Genomic DNA, 24720 nt, shown 5'->3' on the forward strand with positions numbered 1-24720 from the left:
CCTCCAAAGCATGCACACCTCAGGGTTGTTCTCCCTTTACGTTTATTCTCTTAAGGTATACATAGACATGAGGTTGCTCAATCCGCCTATACATATTTATTATCTATCCCTGCTTCGTATTATAATGAGCCGGAAGGTCCTTTGCACCTGCGCAGTGCCCCTTCTGGTCATGGGCAGGGGTCTCAGGATGAAGTAAATGAGTCTTCCTCTTGTGGGTAGGGGTCTTCAAGATGAAATAAATGAGTCTTCCTCTTAAACTTTACACCTTTTAACCTTCAGACATGGCCTTAGGGTTTGGTCGCTGCTCAGTCTGCTTCTCCCCCGCTTCTCAGTAGGACAAAACACCTGTGCTTTTGTCATGGTCCTAGGGTTTGGTCGCCCAGTCTGCCTCTCAGTAGGACCAAACACCTGCGCTTTTGTCATGGTCCTAAGATTTGGTCGGCGCCCAGTCTGCCTCTCCCTGGTTTATCAGTAGAACCAATCATCTGCTTTTGTCCCTTGTCAGAAGAACTAGCATCTGCTTCTCCCCCTCCAGCAGTAATCAATGCCTTGTCAAGATGGCAATGGCAGGTACTTAGGACAGACAATACTTTTGTTTAAGCAAAGGAATTCCTTTAACCTCCTTGTACAATTTCTCTGTATTACCCCCCTGTACATTGGTTACCCCTGTATTACCTACATGTCCCAGAGGCTCTCGGCAGTGGATTCACCCCGGTGAGTTGCCAGGCTCCCAGCAGAAGTTGCTCAGCACGTGTTCCCTGTGCATGACGCTGCGTGTTTATTCACAGTGCTGAGAGATCGGCTGCAGTGCGCTTTCATTCTGTGTATTGTTCTCCAGGCCTGGTGATGCCATGGTATTGTGCTGAGTTTTGAAGAGTGCAAGCAGCACTGCTGATGTGACTCCCTGGGAGCCTACTTTCCACTGGCCCAGGATAAAATTGGGTGGTTTGTTCTCTGAACCTGAGAGCAATGAGGCTGGAGTAGCTGGGACACTGGAAAACTATGCAGGATTCACCCAGCTCTCTGGTGATGGATGGATACTCCAACAATGTGCCAGCATTCCTAACCAAACTCTGGACACTGGTGGAAGATCCTGAAACAAACCATCTAATCTGCTGGAGTACTGTAAGTACAGCAACTATGGGGTGTCACCAAGTGCTTGCAACACCAGAAAAACCCAGGTTCAAGGCCTGAGCACTGCATTGCACAGCAACTTCCGTTTGCTTTATGGTGCTGATGGCTAACTGGGAGAGTGAAAGGACTGACATTTCATCAGGAAGCCTTTTGGATATACTTGATATTATTTATCTGCAATATTGTGACTTTTCTGTTTGAAGGGGACAACTGGTTTGGGAGTATTTTAGTAACAATATATACACATTTCACTTGAAGCATCTTAAAGGGTGTCTTGATACTAAATCTTGTAAAAAGCCAGACTATTTGAGGGAGGTTTTCATTTCAGTTAAACCTGCACTTTCCTAAGATCTTCTAGAAAAAGTGCAAAAGTCCTAAAAATTTTCACTACTGTTTTTATTACAACTAAGAAACATGGCATTCACAAATGCCTTAGGAGCAGGCAGCAGATAAACAGCATTCAGACATCAGGCTAAAACTTACAGTTTAAACAGATATCAGACTGGCACCCTAGATCGCTCACATTTTGGAAGAGCTTTAGTTGATTTTTCAATGAGTCTGTGTGATGATTATGGCGATGTGCGTCTGTACAGCTTCGTAAGGATAGATAGCTTTGCTTTGGCTTCTTATTTGTCACTAAGGCATTAATATAGTAAATGCAATCAGATAATTGGAATTATTTATTTATCCCCCTCATACAGCATTTTGATACCACATTGTGCTTTTGACGTAAGACTTGCTGCCAATAATGTGATTTGTCTTCTGCAGTGAGTTATAAGTCATGGGCATTAACGTGTTCTCCAAAACTGAGAATCTATAACAAGAGCAGATTTAATTGTGAGGGGGAGGGAAGTCTAAAGCAGCCTTTCTGAGCCTGTCTGTCATGTATTTGTGTCCAGTAGAGTATTTGTTGAAGACATGAGATAGTATTTGAGCTGCATTATTATCCAAGGTAATGGTTGCTTTCTGATGTTGGTATTACATGGCCATACCTTTGAGAACCACCAAGTTTTGGTATTGTGTATTTTAAATGAGGACTTTCAAACTTGGAAGGATGTTCTAACATGCATGAATAGTCCCCTATCTGTTACAACATCATTATTTCTGACTCACCACCACCATGCTTTGCTTTCCTACAACATAACATAGGCTACAACAAAATTCTAACAACATAACAAATTCTACAACTACAAATTCTGACAAAAGCTACATTCTTGGGAGGTTTTGGTAAGGCTTTCAGATGTCTAAGTTTCCCAGGTTGCATGTTCCCATGTTTCCCAGTTTTTCCTCTTATATCCATCAGTGTTGTTCGAGCTGAGAAATTGTGTGTATGCCTAAGATTTCTGTACACAATCAGAACTCCTAGAAAATAGGACCTATGAAGGAGAAGAGATGGAGAGGAAACATGTTGATGGTTTATATCTACACTGAAGGCAGTTATAAGATGGAAAGCAAAAGTCTGCTGTCTGTGTCCATGGTAGATTGGACAAGAAGTAATTAAATGAGTAGGTTTTTTTTAAAATGGAAGATGCAGTTAGGAAGAACTGGCAAATTCCTGATGTAGCTTGCCTGGGCAGGGCACAGGGTGTCTGTCATTGTGTGTCTGTCAAAAACAGTGAAGATAAGCATCTGCCAAGACTGACAGAGTCAGTTTTGCTTTGGGCAGAGAAGACTTTCAGAGTTTCTCCCAGCTGGTGCCCCTGCAATGTAAGTCAAGCTGCTGTATGGAAACAAGCTGGTACATGCAGGGTTCATTGCTGAACGCACAGTAACACTGAAGTTTCTAGTGTCTGCAGGATCCCTTTCAGGTGTGCCAGCTTCTGAGTAACACTGCAGCCTTAAATGCAGAGGAATGACCTCTCAAGAGAGGCCATAAGGAGATGTTCAGGTCACAAAACCCTTGTGCTTCTCATTTCACATCAGCTTGTGCAGCCTGGGGTGCACAGCTGTATCTCAGTGCATGGACAGAAGCACAAGAGAATCAGGATAAACCAGCTCTTTCCCCAAGGCAGCCTTTGCAGTGCTGGGAAATGCTGGTCCCTCCTATTGTATCTGCAAGCTTGGTCTGTGAGGATGCTTCCAGCATAGAGGTTATTAGTGAACCTCTTAGGTTCTGGAATAGCCTTTGCTTCTGCTGCATGGGGTAAGGAATGATAGGAAAAACCCTGGTGATGGTCAAAGACTGCTGTCGAGGCAAACAGTCCTGTACAGTGTTTGTAGCAGTGAACAAGGAACAAGAAGAACAGCTGACCCAAAGTCACATGTCTGTGGGCATGCAGGGTTGTTGGAGCTGACAAATGAGCCAGAGCACAGAAGGAATTGAAGAAATTCACACCGTTTGGTCATGAAGATGTAGCGGCAACAAGTAGGGCAGCAGGGTTTGCCATGGATGTGTGGTGGGTCCTGCACTGGGTACTCACGGTCCTCTGTCAAGTTCCTGTCTGCTGTGAAATAACCCCCCTGGCTGACACACCACTTGACTGCTGGTAATAATGCTGACCACAGCAGGAGGATGACAGTGGCTGTGCTGGTCTCAGACCCAGCCTTGCCAAAGTCTTGCAGACCATGGTGTCTTTGGCTTACTGTCCCTTGAAACTTGGCTGCAGCTGGGTTGGTAAGTCCCTAACATCTGCTGGTGGCTTTGCACTAACACAGGTCTCTGCGTCTTGCCTGCCTCTATAAAGGTGAGAGCTTAGATTGCACATCTGGGTGGCTCCCCTGGCAGGTCTCTGCAGCTTCTTCTCCACAATCAAACCCAGTGTTTGCCCCTCAGTAACATTCTCTGCAAGTTTACAAAAATGCACTGTGTGCTGGAAAACCTGAAATCATGATTCTTCATTCCTCCAAATTCCACATGCTGCTACCCAATCCTGAGCAGAGAGCAGATATAAGCTGGTTTCCCCAATCCCCATATACTGGAGACATTGAGGCTGCTGACACTGGGCATTTCGAAAACATTAAAACTAATTGACAGTTCTTCTGTCCCTTATAAATCTTGCATGAATTGCTGTTCGTGGAATGTTTCAAGGCAGCTTCAGCGTGTTGTGTCTCACAGGCCCCCGCTGTATGAGCTGAACTCTCAGCAGGTAGAAAGCCAGGCAGGGAAAGCACATGGCCTGCAGTGTACCTGTCTCTACCAACAATCCCAGGCAGTTTGCATTGCTTTGCAGTCATGGATCTCAGCAGTGCAACCCCAGGAGCGGGTATTTTACCTGGTTAATATGGATGTTGCTAGTTTGGACTGTAGAGCATAACTGTTAACATATTGCAGGTTGTCTTTGTATCTGTGTGCTTTCAAAGATAATCAGGAGATAGTGCATACAGCTTCAGGATCAGTGTGGTATCTCCAGAGATGATGTGTTTTCTTGCCTTGCTGTGTTTCTTGTGCCACGTTTCCAAGCTGCAATCCCTCCAGGACAGCTGTGGTCTGGAGCAGATGGGTTGGGTTAGACCTATGCAATCAGATAGAGGGGTTATAATGGCATTTTCTACCTTCCAGGACCTCTTCAGACATCAGAATCTTTCTGTGAGGTCCACATAAGGGGGGCTCATCACAGGCTAACAGGATCTGAGTGCAAATGTCTGTAGTTTTTCTCCTATCTGAGGTTCTGAACTGAGCAGTGGCAAAGCTTAGTAGGAAAAGATGAAAACTGCAGCCATGGAGGACTGACCGTACCAGAACTGAAAGGAGCACTTGAGTCACTGGAGGATGTTGTCACTGCTCTTAGCTTCAAAGTGACAATTCTGCTGTAGGACTCAAGGGAACCACCACCTCCCGGGCCCCTCTCATAGTCAGGGATGCTCCTCTGACGGCGGCTTTGTCCTTGTCTCCTTTGCAGAATGGCACCAGCTTCCATGTGTTTGACCAAGGACGCTTTGCCAAAGAGGTGCTGCCCAAGTATTTCAAACACAACAACATGGCCAGTTTCGTCCGGCAGCTGAACATGTGTGAGTTCAACCTCCAGAGCCTCGCCATGGGGGTCCCACAGACATGGGGGTGACAGAAAGAGCAGGTGGAAAGGGAGCGTGAAAGAGAAGTGTGAGTAGAAAAGCTGAGATCTCCCATTGTTGGGCATTATTGGTTTTCTTGAAGAGGACTTGCCTCTGGATCCCAGACTTCCTTGCACTGACCTTTGATTGCAGCATGAAATTTCTGTTAGATTACATTGTGAGATGTACAGATTTTAAGTACCAGGTTTTCTGCTCCTCAGATTGCTTCAATTTGATAATCTTTTTTAATTTCTATTCCATTTTATTCTATATGGGGCTTTTTTCAGCAGCCTGATACTGTGCCACCTCCCTCAGAAACTGCTGCTTCTGAGGGTAGCATGCCTAGACCTTACCAATTTCACCAGCTGTACTGCTGAACACAGTACTTCTCCCCTATAAACCTTGTTTATACCAGTACTTGTTTATAAAACCTTTGTTGTATAAACCTTGTTTATACCAGTACTGCTATAAAACCTCATTTTATACCCGTACTTGTAAACCTTGCCTTGCTGATCATTTTCACTCCTTAAGGCAGGTTTAGGTGTAGTTTTCAGACACATCTAGATCACAACTGTGTTAAGTATGGGTCTTTTCTGATACCTTTTGGAAGTTTTTAGAATGACCAATTCACAGAATTCTCCAGTGAAGTTTTAACTTTGATATTTAACTATACAGTAGCACTACTGTACATTTTAGGCTAGCCATCAGATATGGTTTAGAAATGTTTCCAGGGCTTCAGAGAAGTACTCAAAGTGGATTTCTAAATGTGCATGGACCCTTTTTTGGGTCACCTGCTGCTGGTCTGTGCCTTTGAAAAGCCATCTCCTGAATTCTTTGGCTGGCAAATCCCAGGCTGGTTTGGGGAAGGGACCTCAAAGCTCATCCAGTTGCAACCCCCTGCCATGGGCATGGACACCTTCCACTAGAGCAGGTTGCTCCAAGCCCTTGTGTCCAACCTGGCCTTGAACACTGCCAGGGATGGGGCAGCCACAGCTTCTCTGGGCAACCTCAAACCAGAGATTTCATAAGAGTGGGCATTTGGGCTCCTGTCAGTCCAATGTGCCCAAGGGATTGCTGGAAAGTCACCCATGGTGTGGGCCAGTAGCTGGGGTGACCAGTGGGGTGCTCTTGATGGTTTTCTTGTAAATGTGGCCCAAAAGCATGCCTAGATGCAGGGAGGGGGCACAGCTTGAAAAAGTGATAGGGAAAGAACAGAAACATCCTCAGAAGTGATGGGGTGGGAGGTGAGAAGGAAGGCCTAGTCTGTCAGCCCTTCACCTGCACCCTCTCCCTGCAGACGGCTTCAGGAAGGTGGTGAACATCGAGCAGGGGGGTCTCGTCAAGCCTGAGCGGGATGACACCGAATTCCAGCACCTCTGCTTCCTGCAGGGCCACGAGCATCTCCTGGAGCACATCAAGAGGAAGGTGAGGGGACACAGGGTAGGGGGGACCCCTGATGAGCCTCTTGGGTGGGAAGGAAGACTGAGGCATGGCAGATCCCTGGTCCAGAAGGTTCCACACCACCCTTGTGGAGAGGCTGCTTGGTGCCTCTACTAAACGTTGCTCACCAATATGCCACACAATGTAGTCTCTGTGTGGAGATGTAGCTCTCTTTGTTTGCTTTAAGCCTGTTGTCTCTTTATTTTGTTTCCCTCAGGCCTTCTGCTAGGAGAGAAGTAATGAATACTTCTTTCCCATCCCTCAGGTGTCTTGAATAGGAAATGCCCCAGTAGGAGCCTTGGGCCTTTCTAACCCTCCCAGATCCCCTTTTTGGGGGTGGATTGACCAGAACAGCACTCCATGGTCATTGTGAGGATTTCTACCACACCTGCATTCCTCTCTTTGACTCCCCAAATGCTTTATTGCTTTCAGACCACAGGACTCTGTGCTATGGACTGCTCAGCATAACTCCACAATCACCCCATGGTCTGGTTTCTGTCCATCTCCATAGACAGTTGGGGCAGGGGTCCTTGGTGTTCAGGCCTGGACTTTCATTAGAGTTTTGACTGTGTTTATTTGCTCTGTTGTCAGTATTACAAGACCTTTGTGTACTGCTGCACAGTCAGGCTTGATTCCACCTCTGCTTTTGAATTGTTAGAAGTACAGCATAACTCCTGCAGGGTCTATCGACAGTCATCTCCTGTTGTTACAGGAGAGATAACATCTTTTCTGTCCTCCTTCCTGTTTTTCAGCCTGTTACTGATGCCCAGAAAAGGCTGTCCTCTCTGAATTAGCACAGCAACTCCAGGAAAGGGGCTTCAGCAAAAGTCTTCTGGAAATCCAATGTAGTACATCAATTTGACAGCTTCATCCATGTAAAACACAAAGCTGAATTGGATCTTTCTGAAGTTAAAGTAGAAGGATTTAATCAAACAAGACAGTTCAGTTCCTCCCTGCTCCTCAAAATACTTTGTTTTTCTTTCTCCCAAGCTGATTTGAAGTAAGTTCCCCCTCTGCTGGGAAATGTTCTGCTGCCTACACACCTTTTGCATGAAAGGATTTGTCCCACTCTTTGCTCTGTTTTATCCCTTTGGCCCTTGCAATAATACCTTAGGGGTAGTTCAGACTCTTGTGCATGTTGCCTTTCCCACCATTTCAGCACATCAGAGCCCAGCTAGTGGAAGTCTTTCCCTCAAGTCACAGCAAGAACTCTGCCCATGGCCCTTCTCGTATTGGTAAAATCAATGTTTGATTTTTGCTCCTCAGGTGTCAGTAGTGAAAAGTGAGGAGACCAAGATGCGCCAGGAAGACCTCAGCAGGTTGTTATACGAGGTACAGATACTGAGAAGTCAGCAGGAGAACATGGAGTGTCAAGTGCAGGACATGAAGCAGTAAGTTGAATTCTACTTAGTCTGCATTTGCTTCTGTAGAGTTGTTGGTCTTGGGGGATGTTTGAAAGAAGGAGCCATGTGGGATTTCTATGCAGATCCTGTGATCTACAAAATATGAATAAATGCTGAGCCATTCTGTCTTCTGTGAAATGCAGACATATTCTCTTCATTTGTGTTTTCCCTTTACAGATGAGGAAAGCTCAGAGGCAGCTATATAGGAAATATGTTTATATCACAGAATCATAGAATCATAAAATAGTCAGGGTTGGAAAGGACTTTAAGATAGAATCATAGAATCATAGAATAGTTAGAATTGGAAAGGACCTCAAGATCATCTAGTTACAACCCCCCTGCCATGGGCAGGGACACCTCACACTAAACCATATCACCCAAGGCTTCATCCAACCTGGTCTTGAACACTGCCAGGGATGGAGCATTCTCTACCTCCCTGGGCAACCCATTCCAGTACCTCACCACTCTAACAGTAAAGAATTTCTTCCTTATATCCAGTCCAAACCTCTGCTGTTTAAGTTTCAACCCATTACCCCTTGTCCTATCACTACAGTCCCTAATGAAGAGTCCCTCACTAGCATCCCTGTAGGCCCCCTTCAGATACTGGAAGGCAGCTATGAGGTCTTCACGCAGCCTTCTCTTCTCCAGGCTGAACAGCCCCAACTTTCTCAGCCTGTCTTCATATGGGAGGAGCTCCAGTCCCCTGATCATTCTAATGGCCCTCCTCTGGACTTGCTCCAACAGTTCTATGTCCTTTTTATGTTGAGGACACCAGAACTGCACACAATACTCCAAGTGAGGTCTCATGAGAGCAGAGTAGAGGGGCAGGATCACCTCCTTTGACCTGCTGGTCACACTCCTTTTGATGCAGCCCAGGATACAGTTGCCTCTCTGGGCTGCGAGCGCTCACTGCAGCCAGCTCATTTTAAGTTTCTCATCAACCAACACCCCCAAGTCCATCTCTGCAGGGCTGCTCTGGATCTCTTCTCTGCCCAATCTGTAGCTCTGCCTGGATTGCTCTGACCCAGGTGTAGGACCTTGCACTTGGCATGGTTAAATAGTTAAACCACATCCATTGTTAAACCACATGCATTTAGTCAATGGATGTGGGTTTATAAATCAGGTACTCTGAGAGGTTTTTACTTGCCTCCAGAATTTTAATACTCACAGAGAACTCTGTTTAAAAAGCACTTCAATAATCAAAAAGACCCCAACTGAAAGCTGGTATACATACATCACCAGATGTCTCTGGCATCCCAGGCTTTGACAGAACACCTCACACTGGGAAGCTTCATTCCAGCCCAGTACACTACATGCCATAGATAAATACTTCTATCCTACCTCAGTTCTTAATGATTCCTACACTTAGTATATGCATGAAAAACACACTATGCAATCCAGGTGCAGTGGCAATGAAAGAGTTTCTAGGCTTGTATGTTATTTAATTTTTAAGGAATTCTAGCATCAATGATTTGGCCTTGATTTTAGTTTGTTCTCCCTTTGGATTTGCTTGCTACTTTCCTCCATCTAGCAAAAGGCAAAATTGCATTCAACTGAAGAAAATAATACAACTTTTGCAAAGTAAGACAGACCAGAAACCCCTGGCTGAAACCATGGTGCAGAACCATTAAGGACATAACTCCAGTACGAGCTATCTGACTAAGGAACCTGCTTTGCTGAAAATCCTGTCAGTACCACTTCAGAAAGTTCACTGCAGAGATCCTGGCTGTGATACTAGGGCAGCTACTGTGCTATTTCGAGCCCTCGCCCTTATCTTCCCAGTTCTAGCATCAATTCACACTAGGAAAGCTAAAAAATCCCAAAGAATTTATAAATTTTACCTGTGTGATCGGTTTTGTGGCCTGACAGTTTTCGTACATCATGTACTCAAGATAAATTGAGTGACAAAATCTTCTGCTCATGGACTTGGCTGGCATCCTGATTTGCAAGCAGTGCAGTAAATAAACTCAGCATCTTCCCATCCCACTTTCTGGGATGATTGTTCAAGGAAGTCTGCAAACTCCCCTGTGTGCTGCATCTGCAGACAGAAATGAAATATGCTCTATGCTGTTGCAAGCTGGACACAGGCCTGTGCTGGATGAAATCAGTGATTCCCACTAATAAAATCCTTACAGTCCTCCCAGTTCAAGGCTCTAAGATGCATCTCTCTAGCTGCTCCATTCACTCCCAAACATGCCTCAAACCACCACATGTTTGAGGTTTCAGCAGGCAGAATACACAGAAACCCTATACATAGGATCTCTTGGCCCCTGGGGGCACTGGGACAGTTGTGGAGGTGTTGCGCTTTCTTAGCTCCTGCAGGAAGAACAGTCTTGGTATTCAAAATCATAATCAAGTCACAAGTCAGGCCTTGCTGAAATTCTGAATCTGGCCCAAATGCCTCATGATATCTACACATGTGCCCTCTTGTACTCTCCCCTGTAAGTGCTGGCTTCTCTTCTATTTGTTTTTCCTCTGTGATTTGTTCTTTTGAGGTCAAGGAAAAACAAGGAAAGCAACTGTGTGACCCTGTTAGGGATACCTGAAAAGAACCAACCACTGCAAGTGCCCCGGAGTGGGACAAACTTTGCACAGCTGGGTCTGCTGTTCATCGTGGCAGCACTATGGGCTGTTGTGATGCTTCTGTGCTCATGGAAAATAATTTTTTTCTCTTCCAGGCAAAATGAAGTTCTTTGGCGGGAAGTTGTTTCTCTCCGGCAGAACCACTCACAGCAACAGAAAGTGATCAACAAGGTAATGCTCATATTAGCTCCAAACTCACTTGTGTGCCATAGCTTATGTCCTCCTCTGATTTTTTCTTGTCCCGTAATCTTCTCCACACTGATACTGCAGTATATATAGTTTCCCTCTCTCTCAAACTGTGATGCTCTTATGTGTCCTGTGGAAAGTGGCCATTAACAAAGCACAGATTATGCCCTTAAGCAAAAGATTTTAATTTCACTGTGAGTCCTTGCTGATGATGATGTTAGAAAACACTTTTCTGTTGCAGACCTGAGCAAGGCAGCACAGCTCCCACTAATTGCCCTGTATTGGCTGAGTTGTGGTTGTGCAAGTGCCTTTGGACTTCCCAAGTCTTTTCTCTTTCCTTCCTACAGGAGAGGAGCCTCCCCCCTCTGCCAGCATTGAAGCTGCAGGCAGCAGAATTGATTAGCTGTTCCCGCAGTGGGGACCTCCAGCAACTGTTACATTTGCTGGTGTTACTGGTATAGAATCCCAGACTGGTTTGTGTTGGAAGGGACCTTAAAGCTCATTCAGTTCTAACCCCTGCTATGGGCAGGGATACCTTCCACTAGAGCAGGTTGCTCCAAGCCCTGTCCAACCTGGCCTTCAACACTGCCAGGGATGAAGCATCCCCCCCGTTCTTTGGGCAGGTGTGGAATTACTGGTTGAGGAATTACTGTACAACCTTGTAGACCCAAGGAGAGCTGCAGAACCATTTCCCATAATGCCTAGCATGACCAGTGCTAGAAAAGACCTCTCCAGTGATTCCCAGATGGTGCTGACGTGACTGAGCATGTCACATTGCCCAATCCTCCCGAGAGCCACGATCTGACCTTCACGTGGCATCACAGAGTCATAGGACCAGATAGAAATGCATGAGGCTATCAAGTCTTCCTCCAGCTCTGAGGCTGGGCCAGCCACACCACTCATGGTGGAAACATTTATGCAACTCTTTTGTGTTATATTGAGCAATGAGTAAGAGACAGCTGTGATAAAATAAAGCTCTTTGTCTGGGGGGCAAAGCAGAGCATTAGGCTCAAGCCGACCTGGGAATACATTGCCAAGTGATTCCTCTCCAAAGCCATTCTGCATCCTTTTTAGAGTCCTCTTCTGTTGATACTGAATTTCACAAAGCTGAAGAACTCATCCAAAAGAGCTGGGAACTCCATCCAGGGTCTTCCCTAGAGGGTTGCCTCTTTCACTTGCAAAGTTTTTTGTCAGGCTTTATAGAACCTCTTGTAAAGGTCTCTAAAGACTTTTGTGGAGGAAAAGTCTAACTGTAGTCCTAGGAATGTTTGCATATGTACTTCACAGGCAGATTCCCAGGTCTAATCAGGGTAACTGGAGCTCTGCTTGTACAGAAGCAAAGAGAGAAGGCACTCAGCACATGCATCTATCAGCCTTTGCCCAAAGCAGGCACCTGGCTGAGTTCCTTGAAAGCCAGGCAGGTCGTTTGATTTCTTGGAATGCTTGGAGATGTCTTGGGCTCCAGTGTCTCTTGCCATTTGGCTCCCACATTTCATGGCTGCTCCCAGCTTTGGGTGGTGTCAGGAGGGAGGTATGCGTGAGATAAGGATAGCTGTGAGAGCAGGGAGTGCTGAATCACTCTGCTGATGAACAGTGAATTTTGATCTCTCCTGACAGCTGATTCAGTTTCTGTTTGGCCAGCTCCAATCAAGCCCTAGCAGCACTGGGATAAAGAGGAAGCTGTAAGTACCCTTCTGTGGTGCGCACACGCTCACGGGTGCATTATGCTGCCCCTCACTAAAAGCACAAGCTCAGCTTGCCCGGGCGGGCGGTCACCGGACCAGGGTACCATGGTGATGGGAAATGAATGGGCTGAACTGCCGAGTCAGACCTGCTGACATGCCCCATTCAGTGGCCTTTAGAGAAGCACCGTGTCAGCTTGTGACCTTCGCTGGGGGAGCACAGTGCGTGGTGGGAGACGGGAGCACTGATTACTGGGAGGGTAAAGGGCAGGACCCCACTGCTGGTCCTACAGTTTTGCCACTTGCCATTAGCAGGAGCAGGGCCTGTACAAAGTAGGAGCAGAACGCAGCTAGCCCATAGGCACGCTTAGATTGATCCACAGTCGCTGCATGGGGTGTGTCTTCAACAGAGGTTTGGTAGCAGGTAACCTGCAGGACTTAGAGAGAAGAAGGTGGAAAAAGATTTTAGCTGAGATAAATAAATAAGCTCTTCACAGACAGGATTGATATGTCTGTAGGTGTCACAGGAACGTCTGACCCAGGAGGTTTTATATGGGTTAGTTGCCAAAGTTACTTTGATAATAGGTGTTGGATGGGAGGGTCGTTTGTGGCCCTTGGAGCAGAGAGCTTGATGCTTAGAAATTCATAATTAACTATGATATCTCACTGGGTGCTGAAGGGCAGATTATGCTACATCGAGGCCCATGTCAGGGTGATTCAAATGTTCTTTTCTATTCCGTGTCTTTAGTTAATATCACAAAATAGGAACAGACTCGTAAACAAGCTGTTAGATCACACTGAGATCTCAAGCACTGTGGTCACTGTGACCTGCTATATAATGCCCTTCACTGTGGGATCTAACTGGGCTGAGCAAACCCATACATTCTCCCAACACATCCAGCTCCAGTGTCTGTAGAATGAAAGGAGCTAGGAATGATCTTCTGTTAAGCCTGGTGGACATTACTGGGGGAAAAAAACTGTTGGCTTTCCTTGCTGCACCCCACCAAAACCCTGTCTTCTAAAGGAGCACTGAAGATGCTTTTCCTGGCTGCAGGACAGCAGGAGTTAAAAAAAGGGATTTGCGAGACAGTTTTATAGGATCATCACAGCAGTAACAATAGTGGGTGTGTAGGAAAATATACCATTTTCCAGCTCCTCTGCGACTGTATCACAAGCCCAAAGACTGCCACCCAAGAAGTTTCATGATGGAAAGGTAGTGCCAGTTTGAGGCTCCTCATTTTCTCTTGGTTTCAATTATTTACTAAACATAAAGCACTACTGTACAGGACCCAGCACACAGACGCTTCCTACTGTCAGTGAGCACATCTGTAAAAGCCTGTCAATCATTTATTAAAAGCCTGTATGCAATGAGTTTAGGCTCTGCTCTGCTTAATGTTTCCCTCTGCTTTGTTACTCACTTAATGGGTGGCATGGGTTCCTTTTATGCAGTGCTATGTACAAAGATCTAGCCTTGCCAAAGAGGCCCTGAGCTTGAGGGAGCTGGTAACAAGGCCAGATTCCCAGTATCGTACTAATAATTCCAGTGTAGCTACCCTAAGCAACTGAGGATCCAGCCTAGAGCTTGAAAACACCAGCAATTAGAAGAAAGCATGAATTGAATTTTTTCAGTTCAAAATATTAATAGGTTATTTTACTTGTATCTTTCAAATGAGATCTAGAAAACTTGAATCATCTCTTCTCCATATGGCTAATGCCCCTTTTTAACTGTGAGCTCAAAAACTGTTTCCCTTCCTTGTCCATAACACTGGACAAGAAAGCACCTTACAGCTGAGGAAAAGCAGAGTACCAGGGCAAAATAATCCTTGCCTGAGAGATGTTTCTCATACAAACAACCAGGAACCAGTCAGCTGTGTGTTGAGAAAACAAACCTGTTTCTCTTCACAGGCCTCTGATGCTTGACAACGGGATCTCAGCTCCACAAGTGTCCAAGTTCAGCCGGCATTTGTCTACAGACCCCCTTCATGATCCCTATTTCATACAGTCGGTAGGTTTGCACCAGCCTCTGAGCTTTGTGGGATTTCTTTGGCTGGGGAGGGAGAATGTTTGAAGCAATAATACAGGTTACACAGCAAGTAGTTCGGCAAGATCTTGTCAGAGAAGAGGCTCACCAAGCTGGGTGACATTCAGTATTTCTTCAGCTCCCCTGTTTCAGGAGGAGCACGTACTTGCATGCCCTTGTGCTGCTGTGTTGATGTGGGAGGGAAAGGCAGCCCCTGCACACCAGACTCTCCATGGTGTTACCCCAGCCTAGCTCACCTCAAGGGCAGAGAGAAAGAAGTATGTTCTAGCAGGGAGTACTATGATCTTTGTGACCAGAGCCAGGTTGTTGCAGTTGCTGACAGACAGCAGGTCCCAAAGGGGAGCTGTGCTCTGTTGGATCTTTCCCTCCAGAGGAAGCAAAGCAGCCTAGGCAAAATATCAGCCATGGCAAACCCTCTTGGTAGCTGACACTTCGGTCACAATGCTTATTTTGCACCTGTACCTCTGTATGGTTGGAGGAAAGACAGGAGGAAATTGTATTGTTGCACAGTAGGTAAAACCTTTCTTGGTTTCTGTACAAAGAGGACTCAGGGGCATGGCGAGCAAACAGTGTCTCAGATAGGGCTTTGGGCTTGTTCTGGGCCTCAGAAGAACAAATACGACTTTTGCTTTCTTTTTTAGCCATCAACAGAGCCTGCCTCTTGCTTAAACAGTCCCACAGTTGCTGGAGGACCCATCATATCTGATGTAACTGAAGCGTCACCATCCAACATAATAAATATGCATTCTCCCCCTGAAAATGACAGGTAAACGTGTTTGTGATTAAAACCAGGGTGAGTCTGGTGTGGAAATGCATAACTTTAAAAGAGTTTTTCCTGGCCATAACACTACCAAAGTCTGTGTCTGATTCACAGATTTCTATAGGAATGGTGGGCTGGAATATTTTATCCAATGTAGGTCAGATTGTCCTAATTAGGGAGGGATAATAGTAGCATAAATTTGGAAACAAAGTCGTAACTTTCATGCTGAGAACCTCCACTAACCTCTTGGAGAAGTATTCCATGGTTTTTTATACCTTGTTCTCAGGACAGGGGCTCTCTCAGACTTTGTCAGATAATGAGGTACTAGTATTTGTTGGGCTTGTTGAGAGAGAGAAAGAAGTTTCCTTTTTGGCTTTGGCAAAGAAGAAACAGAAGCAAACTTGGTCATCTTTCTGCTAATGAGAACAGAAGGGCTGCATCACAACAACTTCCGATGTTTGACAGCTTTTCTGTGAAAAGGCCCCAGTAACTTAGGAACTGAAGGCAGAGGTATTTTAATGCTTATCTCTTCCTGCCACAGACATGCAGTGTATTTAGGGCTAGTAGCAGAATAGAGCTAATAGTGTCAGTGGAAAGTAAGTAGACAGATGAATCATGGAAACAGTTTCTCAGGCGTAGAGGCAAGGTAGCTATACTTCAGAAATTGCCTGTAAATCTGCTTTGTAATTGAAACCATAGCCATAAAATTAGCTAGAAACATGCAAAGAGCTCCAGATAGGGAGCAACAGCAGCAACAAAACCACTACCACCACCAGCAAAACTACCACCACCACCAAAAACCAGGAGCCATTTCTAAAGCAGAAAAAGTCAAGTTATAACCTTCAAGTTGCTTATTTCCGCTAATTACTGAGTGCCATCTGGTGGCCTCTGATCTGTGCTGTGCTGGAGGATCTGAGCCATCCATGGCCCTCATGAGCTTAGCACTATGCTACTTCATAAACTAACATGAGCTTCTGGTGGGAGTTTAGGATTAATGAGATGAGAAGATGATCTGAAAGGAATGCCGAGGAAGGCTTTGTAGTGTCACATCCCATCCCCTGTGTGTTGTCATACAGGAAAGCTAGGCTGTAAGTGGTGTAAGACAATATTTTTCCAGTATGGCTTTCCATGCCCTATACCTATTGATCTACATGACTTTGTCTCTCTGGTTCCAGTTGTGCAGGATTCCAAGGAGCTGTAAAATCACCTACTAGTAGTATGGAGTAGATTTTTACATACAAAATGCTACTATTCAAAACTTCAGTGTCTGCCTAGCAATAACAGGGAGTGCTTTTTCCACTGGAAAAAGGCAGACCTCTGATTTCAAACCAGTAAAACATCTGACTGGGACTGTCAGATCTTGACAGCTTCTGTTCCAAATCCTTCAGAGCCCAAGGTCCTGACCTGTGTTATTGGGATCTAGAGTGCTTGCTGTTTGAATCTTAACTCTGGCATGGAAAAGGTCTTACCAATCCCATTCCTATCTCTAGGGTGGAGACTTTTTCAGGGGAACCTCCCTAGCCTTGTGACCCTTTAGCTTGTCTCAAGTTTAATACTCTTCTGAGGAGTGATTTACACATGGAAGTGTATTTTCCATATTTGCAAACAGTGAAAGGGGCAAATTCAGTATAACTCTGAGTGGTGGAGTAACTGAAGCTGTTCCAGATGAGCATGTTTCTAGATCTTGCTGAAAGGTTGCTGGTTTCTTTTGCCTCTCTAGGGAAGTGGAAAGACACTGTGGGGCAGTTTGGGAATTGAAAGCAAGCCTTTGTGCTACTCACTTCCCAGGAAGGCCTTTGTGGAGCAGATGTGTGTGTGGTGCTAAGTCTTGTCTCTGATACAGAGAGAAATGCCTCATGCTGATCAAGGAAGAGCCAGTCAGCCCTGGAGTGAAAGCCACCACCGAGCCTGGTGTCCCGCTGCCAGGTTGCCAGGCTTGCTCCGAGCCACCTGTGCTCCCTGTGGCCATGGTTCAGTCTGTTCTGGAAGGCAAAGGGAGCTGTGGCACAGCTCCTCCAGGGACCTCGCAACCATCTGAGAGAAGAGGCAGAAGGGCACTGCTGGACAGGTGAGGGGAGCAAGGGATTGTTGACTTCCTGTGTGTTCATGGCCCTCTTTTCCCATTCACAGCAGGGAGAAGGAGGCTGAATTTGTCATCTAATGCAGCCTGGTGAGCTCCATCCTCTACTTGTGGCACCTGCTTAGAGAATGCTTGAAGCCCAGGGGACAGTTCACAGGGGGAGGGGGATCTGTGGATGAGTTTGCTTAAGGGACCCAACAGAGAAGGAGCTGTCAGAGCATGTGTGTCAGAGCCATGGGAGTAGGAAGAGGCTTTTTGCAGTGAGAGGGATTTGTCCAAGTTCCAAGTGTCCATACCTACAGACTTGCAGGCCACTGCACCACATTATACCTCCAACAGCTTGTGTGCCCTCTGCCACTTGTTTTGTTGAGTCATTACGTAAAGTCAGAAGGAAGTATCTGTCAGTGGTGTTTCTGTGCAGTGCATGGGGTGTTATTTGTATGCCGGTATGCAGACAGTGATGGACAGTGACAATCACTAAGTAAGGCATATATTTGATAAGGCATCAAAGCATTTATCAGGTCCAGGCTTGGTCTTGAGAAGGAAATAATTTTCCCTGTCTTTTCCTCTCCTGTACTGTGAAGTCGAATAGACTTTTCTCCTTAGTCTGTTCTCCCTGTGCATCTCCTCCTATCCCCTTTCCAAGATTGCTTTCTTTTTTCAGTGCTAGATCTGTCCTCAGAGGGCAGTCACCATGTGACAGCATGCTTTGGGGAGGCACCAGGGAGCTGACACCACAAGAGATCTGGTTTCCCCATCTCTGACTTAGAATGAAACCCCATAGAACTTAGCTGCATTGCCATGCTTGCCTCCTTGAGCTGGAGGGGCTCAGTAAAATGCTAGGCATTCAAAGCAAGGCTTTATAAAAGGGTGCAAAATCATGCCTTAAAATAATGAAATAGGAGGTGAGGTGACTTGCAGGGGTGGAGAGTAAGGAGTTTATGTTCACTGAGGGCAGAATTCTGGTACAAAGGGATGGAGGTTTCATTATTTTGAAGCCAGGCCATTGCAGGCATCCTGCATGTGACAGTCACCCAGAGGATGATGTCCTCTTGCAAGGGGCTTTAGCAGAGTGCCATTAGGCTCAGCCACAGAGCAATTGGGGTGAGCCACTTCTGGAGCTGAAGTCTGCCATGGGCTGAGGCTGAAATCCCAGTAGCACCAGTGTCATGAGTGAGTGCACATAAGACTTCAGCTGGAGCAGAATGTGGTCTACAACTGCAGAATTAATTCTTGATGGTAACTGTGGCAATGTAAGGAGAACTGGGCAGAAAAAAACACTAAGGGTTATCAGAAAGGCTTCTATTTTCCTTTGATTCCTTACAGAGAACCAAATTCCTCCTTCTGAACCCACTGAATACTTCAAACCATTTTATTAGAAGAAAAATAATCCTAAAAAAATCCTTGTAAAATAATTTCAAGGCAGGCTTCCCTGAAAACCATTAGTTAATTCAGCCATCTTGGACCCAGTAGGATGGGAGTACAGCCTGTTCTGGATCCCAAGTGCCTCTCTAGGATTTCTGCAAAGGAGAGCTTTGAATATCCCAGTCTTGAGGAGATATGCACAGACTCTCCACCCCCAAACCACATGTCATCCAGGAAAGTAGTCCCACATGTTTTACTGCCAGTCCAGCTCCCTGTGTGCTCTGCTGGGTTGTGCTTCTGGTACTAAAGCAAGTTATATGACATAAACCCAGGCTGACAGTGAGCTCTGGTTTTTCAGAAACAGATTTAAGCGTAAACTCATGTTGGAAGGCTGCTCCGTCCTGCTTTCTATATGTATCTATGCAAGTCTCATTTGTGGCAATATTTCCCCTTGTTTTTTCTCAGAACAGATATTTCAGATCCCTTGGAGGGCTCCGACTGGAGCTTGGAAGGGCTGCAGCTGCTGCTGAGGAGCCAGCAGTATGGCCTGGAACCAGCCAGCCTTTTGGATGTGAGTGTCCAGCTACAGGGAACAGTTGTGGGGTTCACAGTGGTACTTCAGGCTGTAAACCAGACAGACACACAGACAGTGCTGCTTGTCCTGGTGTGGCACTCTCTCTGTCACATGCTGCCCTATTTTGACCTGCTCAAAAGAACTGGAAAGATTTCAGACTTCAAATGATGCTTTTTTTGCATTTGTTCTGAAAATACATATTTGAACTTCACAGAGCACAAAACACAGTGCATTTGGTGAAGACATCAACATGAGACGTAACACATTTATGTGAAGTAGGTTTAATACAACTGTCTAGCTACTTTGGTAGTTGCTTTGGCTGAATTAGAGTATATTTTGCATCTTAGATACTCCGAGACTGTTTAGCTCTACTACCTTCCCCTCTTCTTCACATTATGGGAAATGTAGTTGATGTCAGATTTTCTCTCTGCTGAGATATTTATCTGTCTGCAGTTCATAGGTCACTTTTTTTCTTTAGAAATGGATGGTGCCTTTTTTTTTAACTACATATGCAACAATATGAAGCTTTGTTTATTTATGTCTTTCTCTCTCCCCCCATACATATAGTTAGTATATGAAAGGTTTTTGCCAATAATCAAATAACTCTGTATATAAGAATCTATATGTCAAATATATGCTCCCTTGAGGAGGTGCTTCAAATACAGAGACACGGTAAACTTGCATGGATAAATAGGAATGAAAAATCATTTTAAAAATCAATCTTATTATCTTAAAGCCAATTCCCAGGCGTCTGTGATTGATTTTGACTTTACAGTAAGCTTTTCTAATGACCTGCTCTATCACTGACTCCGTTGGTTTCTGTTTCTCATTTCTCATTAAAAGATGTTTTCCTGTTACTGACACACTTTTCTTTCTGTGCCACTCAGCGTCACAAGGGTGATAATGAATCATAAAACTGTATCCCCAGATCAACAGCTCTTTTCCCAGATTGCTCAAACTTCTTAAGAAATGGCCATTGAGGTATTAATGCAGCAGTAATTTGCCTTCTCCTACAGTGCTTTGGAATGCTTTTTTAAAAAATGTTAATCTGGAAGTGTCCTGGAACACAAAAGCAGCAAGAAAGGGCTTTGACTTGGGTGTGCAGTAACAAAAAGAGCTGCCCTGGTTTACAGCATGACTGTGGCACAGCGTGTCTGCGCTGTCCGTGCTATCCCACCGCCGGCAGCAGCAAGACTCGTGGCTCAGCACAAGTGCCCACCACTGCGTCCCTGCTGTTCTAGCTGTGCTGCAGATCAATAGTCAGCCTGTAGCTTCAGTCAGTGTGTTGTAGGAGCTGAGGCACAGGCCAGAATTGCTTTCTGGCATCTCTGCCAGCACAGCTGTGAACCCAGCAGGCAGCCAAAGCAGGCAGATGAGCATTGGAGTATCTTAAACCATGACATCTTTGAGCCCTAATTGTATTTTTCTCTCAACAGGTCTTTAATCCCAATTTATCTTTCAATGAGTGGAATTTGACTGAAATGGAAGCTAGCCTGTCCCCAGTAAGCAATGTGTGTTTCTGAGATAGTAATAATAATAATAATAATAATAATAATGCAAGGCTTGTGCATAGCTGAAGAATGCTGAGATATTTTACAAACAGAGGGGAGAATGGTAAAGCACAGCAAGCACATGTCTCATGAGGCTAGGCTGAGCGTGCTACCTTATACTCTTGGGCTGCCTCTCCCACTAACCCAGAGCTTGCTTAGAAACACACTGGTGTTGTGGAGTCTTTAATTGAAACTGGCTTTGAACTTTCTCTTGGCATGAATATCAGATCCTGCTAATACCAAAGATTCATAAAGTGTCTTTGTGGTAAGAGCTCTTCATAAAGTGCAGCCATCCCTGTGCATCTCGTGAGCAGTAAAACCATGTATAATTAGAATAGAGGTTCATGCATGCCCCTACAGAAGAAACAAGGAGGAATCACTTGGCAGTATTTGTTTGAGATTGACATTGACACAGGCATTTCTGAAATGCACATGGTGATTTAATAAGCAGTGACGGAAATGTGTCTTTTGTGCCTGGGCTCTTTTTCCTGCTGGATGGAGGGTGAATTTTCAGAGCCTTCATTGCAAGCCAGGTTGGATAAAGACTTGGATGGTTCTGCCATCTCTACAAATGTGCAAGCAAAGTGTAATCTGTTCTCATGAAGTGTGAAAGGTCTCTAAGCCTGCTTCATGTTATCACTGTCCTTTTTAAGTTTTGATTCAATCATTTCAAATTTATTAGGTAATTCCACTTCCTGAGTGTTAAGAGGGAGAGTCTTTGAAGAGATAGATGTTATTAGCAAGTTGTGGAATCAATGGACAGTCTCTTTTTAAAAAGGATTACATTAAATAAAAGGACAAGGAGGAGGCTGCAACTTTCTGTAGTTCAGTTCTCAAGTCCACTGAATTTCCCAGCATCTGGTGTAGCCCCCCGTAGGTAGGCTTGCTTGTCCTACAGGAAGTTCTGAGCACAGAGAATCCTGGAAGAAAATATCTGCTGCAACTCTGTGCCTAGAAGTGCCATGCAAGCAGAAGCTAGTTGTACTTTAAACAGTCAAAGGCAAATGAAATTAAATGAAGATTCCACTTATATGGAAATGGAAGGAAATCCATTAAAATATGAAAGATTCCTTTCATGTTTGTTGCTGGCTGCAGTGGACTCTGGGTTTGCTTTGTTTGTCACTCAGGTGGGGATAGCCAAAGTGACGCTAGTCTGGGCTCCTTGTGTGGCATGAGCCTCATGCCATCCTAGCCAGTGCTGACAGCAGGTTACATCTCCTTTAGCCCTCTCCATCAGGCATTCTTCCCTTGAACACACACTTTTGGCTGTTTTAGTGAAGTGGAGGAGAGGCAGGGCAGGGAGCTCAGCATTGATGAAGTACTGATTTTTCAGAAATGGTCTAGTTCTAACGAGCTCCCCTGTCTTTGTATAATTGTACATTGTAGTCTATATTTTTGCATCAAGATGCAGCGCCTCACAGTGGATCTGGAGAAGAATGCAACTGAGCTGTCCTCAAAAGTGTTCAACCCAGCATTTAACAGCACCTGCCCAGGTAGGAGCACTGGCAGCTTTTGCAGACTCAAGAATGGGGATGTAATGAAGATGTTAGACATGTCAGTGGCTAGATGCAACGTCCAGCACTGACCATTTGCCTCTTTAAGGGAACAAAACATATTGGTTATTTGACTTTCACAATTGTCAATCTGCAATGTTTCCATAAGAACTGTGAAACTAGTTACTGAGCAGTGGGAAAAGTATGGGCAATAAACTGAGGCTTAAATGTAATTTACCTCTGTTTCTGCTTGGGTCTGTGCTGTATCTACTGGTATCTCCTCTGCCTATTCATTGCTACGTAATAGCAATGTGGGGATGTAAGTGGGTAGGGGTAGTAAGGACTGCATGGGTTCTGTGTTTCCTTTTCCTCCTGCTGCAGAGAGGTGACCAGGTAGCTGTTAGCAGCCAGAGGCATAGGTTATGTCTCAGCTTCTCCAGACATTTTATCAGACCTCAAGGGAACTGTCCAGCTGGCCTTCTCTCACCCACTGATTCTGATAAAGTGTGTCATCAACCTTAGATATGAATCCAGATGTGTTTTCCTGGTCCTGGAATACTGATGTTATTTTCATGTGTGTTCATCTGGGACAGACCTGAAAGAAAAGGTTTTGTGAGCCTGCACTTGGTACTGTAGTCACCTGAGACCAATCCAGAATCTGGACATGTTGTGTGCTGTTCCAGGACTTCCAGTCTCCACTTTAAATTTAGCATCTTGCATGAGCATCAAAGGTGTTAGAAACCCAGATGTGTTGGAGAGAATTCTTCAGAAGGCTGGAGCCGAACTGCACAGGAGGAGCATCCTGTGAACTGCACAGGAGTTCGCAAAGCCTTTCTGGTCCCTGCAATGGCATGCTGCTGGAATAGTGGGACAATTGACAGATGTCTCCTTCTGCAAAGTTGAGGGAAACCAGACAATTCGTGAGTGAAGGAGAAGCTTTCCAGTGTCTCCAACAGTTTGGTCATCCATCTTTGACTTCTTGTGCAGCACCTTAGCATTCAGGCAGAACCTAGCTTGGCAACCTGCAGAGATTCCTATTGATTTTAATGAGCATTTGAGTGAGTCTGAGTTTGACTCAAGTGTTTCTAAGCTTTTTTTGCCTGAAATGAGGTCCCTAACCTCCTGATGCAGTGGGGATTTGCCACTTTTCAGTTCTACAAACATAAAGCCAGGCAACTCGCCCTCCAGTAGCTGAGTTTTCTCTTGTCAATTTGCATTACAGGGAGAGATGTCATTCTTGAAAGCACCCAGCAGTTCCTCGTTGATTGTCAGTCAGTCTTTGGAAACGACTTCATCAACTTGCCTGAAAGTTCATCGCTTTATCTTCCATCTGACAGTATGGCTTCCTACCTGTCCTCTGTGGGTGTCCAAGGGGAGATCCCATTAAACCTGAGCTCCTCAACTGATAACAACCAGTGATTCAAATTCCAAGAAATGACATCTCACTCCTACCCATCCAAGCATCCACAGGTTTGAATGTAAAGAAACAAAAGTGACTCAGAAACACACAAGAGAGTTTCTTTTTGTGCCCTTTCTTTTTGAGTAGATGGAAATGGTCAGTAGCTGTTGCATTACCCTGCCTGCACCTGGATTTCAGTGTTTGCCCAGGATAGCAAATTTAAATGAAATACTGCTTCTGGTGCTTGCTCCTGTGGGGAGTGAGAAGTTGGCAGGTTTGGGGCTTTTTTGCCTTGTAAATACTTTTAGAAGTTTCAAATCTAATAAAATTTAAGTGAAGAGTAGCTTGAAAGTACATCAGAGACTTCATAAAATATAATGATCCCAACTAGTGTCTGCAACAGCAAAATACTGCATTTTATTGGGGCAGCACAGATTAGCTAAGATGCCTGACCCTTATGGATGCTGTTTTTTTTTTAATAGGAAAATAGTTCTACATGCCAATCCAATGCTCTAAAAATATTCCTTTGTCGATTTTCTGTTTTTTATAGGATGTACTTGTGCCTCTTCTTTATTGTCCTAGGGTGAGTAGGAAAATGAACATCTCTTCTGGTGTGCAGAAGATAATTTTCTGAGTGACCACTCAGAATGTGTCTCTGGCTCCCAGTGGAGCTACAGACCACTACAGAACCCAAAACATCCTGTGCTGAGTTGAAGGGGTTTGTTGTTTGGGATGTTTTTCCCCAAAATTTATTTCCTCTAACATACAAACAGAAGGGATAGATTCTTCTGCATGCACAATTTTCCACTTTGCAAAGGGGATAGAGGAGGTGGACTCTGGGTTTTGGTGCTGGCTAAGTATTCTGTGTCCAGTCCAATGTTTTTTTCCCCTTGGCCTTGACCTGTTCTATTTCCCCTGAAGTTATGCCTGTTGGTTTATTGATGTATAAAATTTGATGAACCAGTTTAATAGATTGGATCCCCATTTTAGAAGGGCTCTCAGCTGCTCAATGTAGGAGAGAGGCAGAGGGGTTAGTTCAC

The 24720-nt window shown here is 45.1% G+C and overlaps 1 protein-coding gene across 1 annotated transcript; it reads left to right on the forward strand.

Annotated features, from left to right (window-relative positions):
* The first annotated feature begins 1002 nt into the window (after positions 1-1002).
* Positions 1003-23743, forward strand: HSF4 (heat shock transcription factor 4). The gene is made up of 13 exons (XM_005152247.2): positions 1003-1125; positions 4974-5082; positions 6422-6549; positions 7831-7955; positions 10646-10721; positions 12354-12418; positions 14324-14423; positions 15101-15225; positions 17063-17287; positions 19130-19235; positions 20675-20740; positions 22194-22281; positions 23504-23743. The coding sequence occupies exons 1-13, from the start codon at positions 1003-1005 to the stop codon at positions 23698-23700; spliced, it is 1533 nt and encodes a 510-aa protein (XP_005152304.1). The 3' UTR covers positions 23701-23743.
* The last annotated feature ends 977 nt before the right edge of the window (positions 23744-24720 follow it).

Source organism: Melopsittacus undulatus, chromosome Z (assembly GCF_012275295.1).
Source record: "Melopsittacus undulatus isolate bMelUnd1 chromosome Z, bMelUnd1.mat.Z, whole genome shotgun sequence".
In the NCBI taxonomy this organism is placed as follows: domain Eukaryota; kingdom Metazoa; phylum Chordata; class Aves; order Psittaciformes; family Psittaculidae; genus Melopsittacus; species Melopsittacus undulatus.